This window comes from Ostrea edulis, chromosome 10 (genome assembly GCF_947568905.1).
Source record: "Ostrea edulis chromosome 10, xbOstEdul1.1, whole genome shotgun sequence".
Taxonomy (NCBI): domain Eukaryota; kingdom Metazoa; phylum Mollusca; class Bivalvia; order Ostreida; family Ostreidae; genus Ostrea; species Ostrea edulis.
Window position 1 is genome coordinate 34,578,487 of NC_079173.1, and position 12,345 is coordinate 34,590,831.

A 12,345-nucleotide genomic window follows, 5' to 3' on the forward strand; every position below is an offset into this window, starting at 1 on the left:
TGATATTAATCTAATAAAACCAATGTTATATGTACCAAAAAAATAGACAACCCAGAAAATGTGCATGACTTATTCGTAAATACAAGGTAACTCGTTCTGACAAGACGTCTCCGAGGTTCCATATCTAACATAATGTATACATGGAATATAAAAAATTATGAGGAAAAAATTCTGAAATTAGATAACGGAAAATCGATTGCATCTGTATAAAAAAAAAGGTGAAGTTGCATAGAGAGATAATTTAAATCTATGCCATTTGTATGTACTTCTATTTCAACGAAAATGACATGTTCAACTAACATTTCAGGTTTTAAGTTACTATTCATAACGAGAGAGAGAGAGAGAGAGAGAGAGAGAGAGAGAGAGAGAGAGAGAGAGAGAGAGAGAGAGAGAGAGAGCATATTGCGGTTCCCTGTCTGTCAGTCCGTCCGTCAGCACTTTCTATGGCACATTATAACTTAAGTTTCTTTTGGTAGATTTTCATAAATGTTATACATGATGCTTTGATTTGGCAGAGGAAAACGTCTTTTGATTTTTCAGATGGATCGACTTTGTCTCTATAGAGTTGTTTAATATTGATAAGATAATACATGTAGCACTTTTTATGCCATGCAGTAACTTGAGATAATTTCAGATGACTGTAATAGAATTTAAAGGTAATGATCCGATTCCTCAGTACACTTTGCTTGTCGTGAGAGACGACTAAATAGGGCGATCTTTCGGATGAAACTGCAAAAACCTAGACCCCGTGTCACAGCAGGTGTGACATGATAAAGATCCCTCCCTGCTCAGAGATCGTAAGCGCCGAACATAGGCCTAAATTTTGTAGCCCTTCACCGGCAATGACGACATCTCCATATCAGTGATGCTCGAGAGGGACGTTTAACAATATACAATCAATCAACCAGTGAAAAGGCATATATTTACCACATTCCCCAATTTTGCTAAGTTGTTGGGTTTTAGTAGGGCTGACAGATTTTGCTAGGTTGTTGGGTTTTAGTAGGGCTGACAGATTTTGCTAGGTTGTTGGATTTTAGTAGGGCTGACAGATTTTGCTAGGTTGTTGGGTTTTAGTAGGGCTGACAGATTTTGCTAGGTTGTTGGGTTTTAGTAGGGCTGACAGAGTTTGCTAGGTTGTTGGGTTTTAGTAGGGCTGGCAGAGTTTGCTAGGTTGTTGGGTTTTAGTAGGGCTGGCAGATTTTGCTGGGTTGTTGGGTTTTAGTAGGGCTGGCAGATTTTGCTGGGTTGTTGGGTTTTAGTAGGGCTCGCAGAGTTTGCTAGGTTGTTGGGTTTTAGTAGGGCTGGCAGATTTTGCTGGGTTGTTGGATTTTAGTAGGGCTGGCAGATTTTGCTGGGTTGTTGGGTTTTAGTAGGGCTGGCAGATTTTGCTAGGTTGTTGGGTTTTAGTAGGGCTGGCAGATTTTGCTAGGTTGTTGGGTTTTAGTAGGGCTGGCAGATTTTGCTAGGTTGTTGAGTTTTAGTAGGGCTGGCACATTTTGCTAGGTTGTTGGGTTTTAGTAGGGCTGACAGATTTTGCTAGGTTGTTGGGTTTTAGTAGGGCTGGCAGATTTTGCTAGGTTGGGCTGGCAGATTTTGCTATGTTGTTGGGTTTTAGTAGGGCTGGCATATTTTGCTATGTTGTTGGTTTTTAATAGGGATGGCAGTTTTTGCTAGGTTGTTAGGTTTTAGTCAGGTTTGCAGCCCTTCTCAGTTCTAGTCCGTCTGATTTATTTATGAGGTTCGTACACTGCTCCCGAAATACAATTACAATTCTATTTCTCACAGTTAGTTCAACACCCTAATTGATGTAACATGTACTCTCGTTCAAACTGATACTTCAGACTATCACTAAACATGATGTATCGATCTGTAACTACAATATGTATAGAGGAAGCAGACAAATCACAAGAGCAAAAATTCACACTTCCTATAATGCTGTACATATCCGATAACAATATCGTTACAGTTAACTCTCGAATTATCGCCACTCCATTCATTTTCGGTATAACGCCGAATTTTTCAAAGAACATTTTTCTATTATCTAAAATTCTCGATAAAACGACAAATTCGCTATCGCCATTTGCCACGGTGTTTGTATTACAAAAGTCTATTTTAAAGTGCTTATCATCTCGATAAACTGCCGTGGGTGCATGTGGTCTCACTGACCAAATTTGTCATGATCGATCTCCGGCGTACACCCGGGCAGAAGAGTTCCAGTAATTACTCTATTATATAAACAAGAAAAATATTTAATATGAATTGTAATTTTGTTGTTTTCACATCGTTAGAAAATATTTCAGTTTAGCTATGGTTTCGCCAGGAAAGAGGTTTCTCTTGAATGTCAAAGAAAATAAGCAACTTATTATTATTAAACATACCATGGAAACTATCCAAAAGGTACGCAATTGAAAGTCACATATTATTTTACTGTTTTATGGGAAAAGTCCATAAAAAGACTGCAAAAGATGAAATTCTTGTTGTTCCTCGTCCAGTTAATCACGGTTCACCTGCCAGGAAACAGCATGTGCGCTAAATACCGACACTGGACAAGGTTGTTTTTTGTTTTTTTTTTCAAAATAACTCTTTCTTCCCAAGATGGCGGAAATTCAATTCATCGCCAAATTCGTTAAACGCCATCAATTTAAATGAACAAAAGGTGGCGCTTTATTGAGAGTTGACTGTATTTATCAAGTACCCTCAAATTACGTGCTTTATCTGACAAAAACTATCTTTAATAACCCAGCAAAGGTGATCCAAAAGGCTTTTGTGCGTTCTCATATGTTGTGACGTCGTCATGCTTTCAAAGTTTACATCGTGACGTCAAATATACAATGTACAACCGCCACGCAGACACGTCCCTGTTCCTGGCATGAAATGAACTAATATCGGTATTGATAAAATCTTATTTGATACAACCAGTCATTTGGTCAAATGCTGTAGAGCTGACGTGTTTCATACCGATCGTTGGACCGTTCTTTACATCCTGATTACTCCGTTTACCTGGTCCCGTGGGGATCCGGGTTAGAATACGTCCCCAGTGGCCCTTATGTCTCGTAAGAGGCGACAAAATGGGGCGGTCCTTTGGATGAGACCGCAAAATAAGAGGCCCCGTGTCACAGCAGATGTGTCACGATAAAGACTCTTCCCTGCTCAAAGGCTGTAAGTGCCATAGCCCTTCACCGGCACTGGTAACGTCTCCATGTGAGTGAAGGTTCTCGAGCAGGAAGTAACAATATGCAACCAATCGTTTACAATGTATCTGATCAAGGTATAAAATTCACGGCGGGTGTGACCGGTCAACAGGGGATGTTTACTCCTCCTAGGCACATGATCCCACCTCTGGTGTGTCCAGGGGTCCGTGTTTGACCTACTCCTAATTCTGGTGAGATTGATCACTGTTCGTCATCTTCACTTTTTTGGTATTGTTTTGCTGGATTAGCAGAATACATTGTTACAGTAATTGTTTTTAACATAAAAGAGATTTGCCTTGGATCTAAAATATGAATATGATTAGACTCGCTCAAAATATCACTTTTATTTCAAGACATTAATTGACCATCATGTATTATATATGTATGATATTATGGCTAATAATATATAATGAATGAAATATTACGAAATTCTACAGACTTCAATCAGGCACTAAAAATGAATTAATTATTATGATTTGTTATACTCCTATAAGGAGTTCCTTACGAACGACAGTCCAACATTTCGACTGTTCTGGCGACTGTTGGACCGGGAACTGTTACAAAAGACAGTTGACCGATCACTTCATATGGCTCTAACTCGAGTTATCTTTTCGTGTCGTTTGGATAAAGAGAAATGGCGGATGCACATTTTGCGACAGCAACGGAAGATGGAATTCAATTAAATCTTCAAATTAGGGACAGTGAGAACATTGAAAAATTATTTGTTCATCTTTTTTTTTTTTCTTTTTTTTTTTTTTTTAGAATAAATTGTATAAAATGAAGTTTACTTATTTCTATTTTATTTTTGTTAAAGCTGCTATACGCAAGTCACGTGATTCTTAGTCTGTTGATTTGTTTAAGTAATGGCGATGTTCACTGATTTGACTGATGATGAAATACAGAATTTATTAGATAAAAGGCAGAGCAGATACATGAAAAATATAATTAATAATCGCGATATTGGGTGTGTTTTCTTTTAAACTAGTGGGTACGGTGATATATGTACGCAATCACACAGTCCTGTTCAAAGTTCAGTCAACAAACCATCTAGTAAAAACAACCCAAAATGAAGGTGTATAACAAAACAGTTATAGACTGTGTCCTCGAACCCTTCAATGGCTTTGTTGCCCGAAGCCGTACTACAGATTCGTTCTATGGTCAAACAAAACAGCTGTTGTCCAAGAACCCAGCCAATAACTGTATAATAGTGTTCTTAAGGTATTTCCACCTTCGTGTGACGTCATAATATTTAGCGAAATTAAAGATTTAATTAGATTTATGCATGACAGGAATATAAATTTCGTTGGAGTTTTTTTCAATTGTTGTCAAAAATCTTCTTTACCATAAAATATTTCAAAACTCGAAGTTATGTATGAATGATCATGTTTCAAAATATTGCATCCAAGGTCAGTAACTGTTTTCGTTAAATCATTTATCAAGTCCATTATGCGGTAGATTTCCTTTATTTTTCACAAACATTTTGTATAGTTTTTCTGACGTTGACAACAGGTATATCGTGCTAATTGATACAAATTTAATGAATACCGCAACATACTTCATTATTTTTATTTGTTTAATACTAAGATATATTATTTGAAGAATCAAACATAAGATTGAACCTATAATTCTAGAGGAGTGGAATTACTTTAATTTGCTGTTAAGGACCAGGGTTTGATCTTATGGTATGAACATTGCACCAGTGTTGATCAATACATTTGGGTGAACGTTTAAAACGTGCAGGCATTCAGATCGGCACCGATGTGTTTCAGTTTCTATACTTTACGAGAAAATAGATAAAATATTATCAACATAAAACACACAAGTTGTGGCTCAGCAATGTAATAAAGAAGTTATTGAACTTACATTGGTGAGAATTACACTTGTTGGGTGTAAATGTTTAGCACCCAGCTAGCGCTAATATTCACTATAAGATTCCGAAAACCCTTAAATATTTCGTCACATTCTATCAATTAACTAGCAGACGGCACTGTTCTCCATTAGGGTAGTGAACAAATAACTCGATTTCACGGGGGAGGGGGGGGGGTATCATTTGGAATTTCCGCGGTTTTGTAGAAAATTGATTAATGTAAGGTTTACAACAATATGGAGATAACTGAGGTGCACTTCACACTTCATGACGTCACAATGAAAAAGTGTGTCGCTAATGAGGAGACACGGGACTGTAGAAAACCCGGAAATTGAAGATATAAATATTGCATCAATTTGTTTTCCCCTTGATATTAAATCTAAAAAAAAAAATCTTGATTTTTTTTTCATTTCTAAGGTACACTGTACATGTAGGCATCCATAGGTATTCTAATTAATCACATTTGTTTTTGTGTCTAAGGTCATATTATTTTTAGATATCATTTGATAAAGTTCTAACATCACCTTCATCGATCGTCAGCTTGATCCATATTCCTTGATAGTAAAATTATTTAAATCAATCTGGAGAAAATGTGGTACTACAATGCTCGACAAATAAATATAACTAGTTTATCATTTTTGGGTTGGAATCATATTTTGATCATTTAATAACTTTTAAAGTGATGACTTAATAACGATGCTGATTGGATGGAAAATTCGTTTGATTTGTGTCAAAAACAAATTTCGTCCGGAGTTCATCTGCACTAAGCACGCGGGACTACTTTTCTCGGGAATGCGTCTTCCCCTAACGGCCGTTCTAATTTCAGCGCTATTTATAGAATGGGAATTTCCCCACATGCATTGTAAACGAAATGTATTCGTTTGATATGCTATCAAAAATAAGCACAATCAAAGATGTGAATAAAATACAAATTAATTTAAAGAAACAACACACATAGGCTTTAAGTGATGACGTGGCAGAATAGTCAACTTGATCATGACGTAGGGCACTGACTGGTACATGTAGAAGTAGACAGATTACGGTATGAATCGTCTGCTTTACGAGTTCGATAACATGACGGAGCAAGCAGCGACATTTGATCTGGTAAATATTAATGAAATTTAACTGCGTCATATAGGGCTCAGTCAACAAGAGCAATTCAGATGAAGAGGTGTTTAACTTTTTACTTGATATTGAAATGGAGCCGAGTCGCATTTCACCGTTCCTACGATACAACCAGTGTTCAACGTTTCGAATGCAATGCTGCATACATCCATTCACAACTTGTTCTCTTCCTTTATATCTAATTCAGCTTTTAACCATTGCACCTTTAATTTGTCGTATAATCCATTTAATTCTGCACAGTAACTCTATCTCACCCGAACGCACAGCCAGTTTTGTTGTTGTTTTCATTGTTACGTATAGGTATTCCTACGCGCCATTTCAAAAACGTTAATTCAAGCTTTTTGATGAGAGAAACTATTTGTTTTTCTATTTTAAGAATATAATTAAATGATAAGAAATAAAACTTATAATTCTTTATTTGATGCATATATCAAATAAAGAATTATAAGTTTCATTTCTTAATTCGTGAAAATGTTCAAAAATTGTACAGTTATAAATCGAAATGACAAATCGCATAAATGAAATAAATCTTTTCAATCTGTTATCATTGAAACAAAGTCCGATAGGTAGTCGTTTTATTTGCATTTATAAATGTTTATGATCCAAATATTATGCTAAAAGTAAAATTTTCTGACGTAAACTCTGTAAAGCTGCTCAATATACATTTTTTGCTTAACATCAGAGTACCCGCATATAGTAAATAAATCATTATATAAATTTATCGAACCATTGCTTACTATGCAAATTTACTGAAACCAAATCAATATTTAATTTTAAAAAAGAAACACGACGGAATGGCTTTGATACATAATTAATTTTATTTTCCTTTAGATGTTTGAAAAGTTCCTCTCTCCTTGGAATACATTTTGTTGATTTTTAAATACTAACTTGGTCTTTAAATTCTGTATGCATGTAAATCCATAAATGTATTGATTGATTGTGTCTTGTTGAACGTCCCTCGTTGAACGTCCCTCTTGAGAATTTTTCAGTCATATGGAAACGTCAGCAAGACTGATGAATGGCTTTAAATTTAGGCCTGTGCTCGGCGCTCACGGTCATGAAAGAGAGACGTTAAACAATATTTAATCAATCAGTGAGGGTTCTTTAGCGTGTCACACCTACTGGGACACGGGACATCCGTTTTTAACGTCATCTCCGAGGACTCGTGACATTCACACCTTATGCCGAGGGTATGGTGATTGAGAACTGTCTCTGCCTGCTTTATCGACTTAAAAAAAAGTCTGTCGCGGCCGGGATTCGATCCCCGACCTTCCGCGTGCGGGGTGAAAGCTCTACCTCTAGACCACCGCGGTGGTTTCCATAAATGTATGATGATTTGAAAACTGCAAAGTTTTGAAGAGGCCCATGGGTCTTCATGTTCATTTGGGTATCATACACACTCAACTTATCAGAAAAAAGTGACATATACAGTAAAACCCGGACGTGTCCATACATGTATGAGTGAAAGACTCGAGAGAGGTTAATCAGTAAAACCCGGACGTGTCCATACATGTATGAGTGAAAGACTCGAGAGAGGTTAATCAGTAAAACCCGGACGTGTCCATACATGTATGAGTGAAAGACTCGAGAGAGGTTAATCAGTAAAACCCGGACGTGTCCATACATGTATGAGTGAAAGACTCGAGAGAGGTTAATCAGTAAAACCTGGACGTGTCCATACATGTATGAGTGAAAGACTCGAGAGAGGTTAATCAGTAAAACCCGGACGTGTCCATACATGTATGAGTGAAAGACTCGAGAGAGGTTAATCAGTAAAACCCGGACGTGTCCATACATGTATGAATGAAAGACTCGAGAGAGGTTAATCAGTAAAACCCGGACGTGTCCATACATGTATGAGTAAAAGACTCGAGAGAGGTTAATCAGTAAAACCCGGACGTGTCCATACATGTATGAGTAAAAGACTCGAGAGAGGTTAATCAGTAAAACCCGGACGTGTCCATACATGTATGAATGAAAGACTCGAGAGAGGTTAATCAGTAAAACCCGGACGTGTCCATACATGTATGAGTGAAAGACTCGAGAGAGGGACATTAAACAATATTTAATCAGTAAAACACGGCGATTGCGAAAAACGCTTCGTTATAACAAAACTTCATTATATTCCATACAATTTTCCTCTAATAGGAATAAGCATCAATTCGTTACAAGTGTGAATGTTATAAGCGTGTTTTATTGTATACTGTTGGTGTCATGGGTAGAATGTTCAAACTCCGAGAAGTCAAGCGTGACGCTTCTAATGTTTTCTCTTTAACAAAACCATGATCTTAATTAAAAGTAAACTTAAACTTAGTCAAACGATTATGGTTCAAATCAAAATAAACAACCTTGCCTTATCCCTTTTCTCTATAAAGTTATGACCAGAAACAAATATTTACCAATGACCTTGACTTTGGCAAATTGACAGTAATCCAAGGTCATGCCACATAATCTGATTATTCCATTATACGAGTCATGTAATATCCGTCCACTCTATAAAGTCATACGAATATTCACCAGTGACCTTGCCAATATAACCTTCGTTCAACGCTGTGTGGTTGTAATAAATAATGTTGTTGTAGTTTGTAATCTAATCATTGATTATTGACTGTCTTCAGGACCAATACTTAGCAACCTCACAAAGTATGAACTTCTATTACAAAGGGTTGATACTGACAATTGTTTTGTTTTTTACTTATTTGAGGGGTCAGTATATCATGAGTTTCTAATGACACTCAACGCGAACAGTCGACGATCACATGATTGCTTATGTCAAGGAACTTTGTGCCATTTGTAAATACATACTGTATAGGACTTGTAATGTACATGTACAGGACTTGTAATGTACATGTACGTATAAAGATGAAATATGGTGTATCAAGATGTCCGTCTCCTTTGAAGAACAGTTGATGAATGTATTGCATTATCATACCCCCCCCCCCCCGAACGAAGTTCTGGGGGGTATATAGGAATCACTCTGTCTGTCTGTCCGTCCGTCCGTCTGTCTGTGCAGATTCGTGTCCGGGTCATAACTTCTTTGTTCTTTGACATAGGCATGCCATATTTGACATATGAGTGTATCACCATGAGACAATGTGTCGAGTACCTTCATGACCTCTATATGACCTTGAACTTTGACCTCAAGATCAAAATTGATTATAGGGTTTTGACATAGGCATACCATAAGACATGGGTGTATCACTATGAGACTATGTGTCATGTACATTCATGACCTCTTTATGACCTTGACCTTTGATCTCAAGGTCAAAATTATAGGTTTATGCCATGGATTTGTGTTCGGACTATATCTTCCATTTTCTTCTACAAAGGCATACCATATATTTACACTCAGGAAAGAGGTCATTTATACCTATTAACAACACCCTTTGGGGGATTGGGGTAAGCGGGGGGTATTCTTAGTGAGCATTGCTCACAGTACATCTTGTTTTGAATTGTTCTCCTTTTCTCCGCAGTCTGACGCCAACGGAACAGTGCCGTTAAGGAGTGCGGGGCAGCTCAGAAGAAAAAAGCGAGTGACAAGGATGGTAGCCATCGTCATTCTCCTGTTTGCTTGGTGCTGGCTCCCAATACAGTTTTTCACCTTGTGGTATAAATTTGATCCAGACTTTCCTCAAATTCCTGCTTTATTGAAATTCAAAATTTTTGCTCACACGTTATCATACGCTAACTCCTGTGTTAACCCCTTTGTTTACGCGTTTATGAACGAAGGTGTTCGAAAGGCTTTCCATAAGAAATTTCCTTCCGCTAGTAAATATTGTCAATGTGCGAAAGAACCGAAGGAAAACCACCCAGAGACTAGCACAATGATCGACAAGGCCGTCATGACAACTCGCGGTGGAGTAGAAAGCATGGCCACCACTCAGTGCTCTCTGTGATACGAGATTTTCTAGGCATGCTGGGAAAATCAGAAGATTGCTGCAATCACGTGATACGTGTATGCAGTGGGACGTTGTGACAATCACGTGATACGTGTATGCAGTGGGACGTCATTTAATTTTGCCGGAACAAAATTGTTGTGCACTATGTCCGCACTGTTTGATATAAAACTATTCTTATGCAGGTGTATATTGCCTATGTTATTCCGTTTTTTATTTTGGGGCAATATCAGATTTGTAGCAGTTACGTTTACGATTTTTCCTAATGTTTTTGCCCTCATTTAAAACATTGTTATTTTGATTTGATACTGTTGCATACTTTAAGGTGAATTATCATGTACAGTGTAACGGGTATATATTAATTCTGTAAGATCCGGAGTTACCTGTGGTAGGGATCATAAATATGTACATGTAAGCTTTAACTTACAGAAGGAAACTACCAGACTAGCTTGACGTGCTTGCTTGTCGTCTTTTAGAGTTCTATATTTGTCTTTTTGTATTATATGTCTATGATATCAAATGTCTAAAATGATAGGTTTACTTAATGAGGATTTAAAAGTTTAAGTATTGTGATCGTTTACCAAAGATTCATGACCCGCAAAACTTGTACTCAAAACCTTTTTTTTTTCCCTCCGAAAGTGCTGTAAATTTTGCATATTCATATTGGGTCTAAAGGAAACTGACAAGATATGCGTCAAAGTAACCTCCCTGCTCACCCGGATGTTCTCATAGTGAGCACGAAATGAACAAAATAAGCTCGCCGATTACTCCCCGTCTCCCTTCAATACACAAATACTTGAATTCAGGCTACTTAGAGCTGATTCAAAGTGTAGTATATTTAAGATATGTATATTGTACTTACATGTAGATTGTAGAATGTGAATGCAGAGCTTTACAAGCAATCGGTAATCAGGTCCCAACCCGTGAATTGCTTGTTAAAGCTCCCCTTCAAGATGTATATACAAGTATCAAAACTGATGTTTAGTGTGGATGAAAAAGGTAGATATTTACATGTACCTGTAGTAAAACAATCATGTGGGTTTTTTTTTTTTTTTTTTTTTTTTTTGGTATATTATATTCTAAAAACTGATTGGTGTATTTCAAATGAAGATGAATGAATATATTCTATATACATAGACACTATGCTGACCACATGATCTACAAACAGCCCGAACAGTCCGAATGTAATTATAATGCATGTTGTTCAAGTATATATGAAATGTCATCTTTAGAAATTAAAATAGATATGTTTGAACATGTATCTATTTCTTTTTCAGCATTTGTTTTAGGGTTTTTATTAATGATCTGAATGGTATATACGGCAAATTGTGTTACAATCAGACCGTGCATATCATACCTGTTTAACAGCCTTTGTGGTTTTGAAAAAAGAACGTCTTAAACATCGATGTAGTAGTAAAATGTCAAATGGTATCACTCGACAACAATATGTAGATGTAGAGAGGGGAGGGGCAGTCGTAAACGCTCAACAAATATCGCAAAGTGCGAAATATACTAGAACTGTCGTAGCGAGACTAATACTGCCCACATTGCAGGACACATTGGATGGTGGGAATAAGTGCATGCTTTTGTGTTCATTTTTAGGGAAGTTGGCTCCTCAGCTTTTGAGCACAATTGCGCAGGTCGCTGCAACTTCTGTTATCACATATTTACCTCTTTATCCCGTGGATATCACTCATACGATAAATCATTCATATCCACGCCGTGTGACGTAATGTGCATAGGGACTGGATCAGGGTGACAGAAAAAAGATGAAAGTGGCACAGATGATGTTAAATTCTTCAAAAGTTGAAAACAATAAATCTATATAATTATGAAGTAATTACATGTAGTTACGAGGGAACAGATCTGCCATTTTCATTATCTAGCAGGGTTATCGTCTCGAAAAAGTAAAACAGCCGGTGTTATAGAGCCAGACTTCCCTCCATAGTGAGACTTCGCTCCGGAAGTCTGGCTCTATAGTGAGTCTTCCCCCTGCGGAAGTTTGGCTCTAGAGTGACCCCCCCCCCCCGGAAGTCTAGCTCCAGAGTGAGCCTTCCCCCCAGCAGAATTGCTCTAGAATAAACCTTACCCCCAGAAGACTCACTCTAGAGCCATATCACCCTCTTGAAGTCTCGCTCTAAAGGGTCATCCCCGCTTTCACCCCCTCCTGCGAAAACTATGAAATAAACTTTAGTTTATCGGACAGGGAATTACCTACCTACATGTACATATACCTAACCGCTCTACCTACCTACATATTTATCTA

The 12,345-nt window shown here is 37.4% G+C and overlaps 1 protein-coding gene across 1 annotated transcript in view; it reads left to right on the plus strand.

The window, feature by feature from the left end:
• LOC125665378 (kiSS-1 receptor-like) overlaps nucleotides 1-12,138 on the plus strand; it is a 39,117-nt gene extending 26,979 nt beyond the window's left edge. Inside the window, exon 4 of the mRNA XM_056151117.1 lies at nucleotides 9,657-12,138. Within this exon, the coding sequence (XP_056007092.1) occupies nucleotides 9,657-10,079 (423 nt within the window). The 3' untranslated portion in view covers nucleotides 10,080-12,138. The remainder of the gene's footprint in view (nucleotides 1-9,656) is intronic.
• Nucleotides 12,139-12,345: the final 207 nt, after the last annotated feature.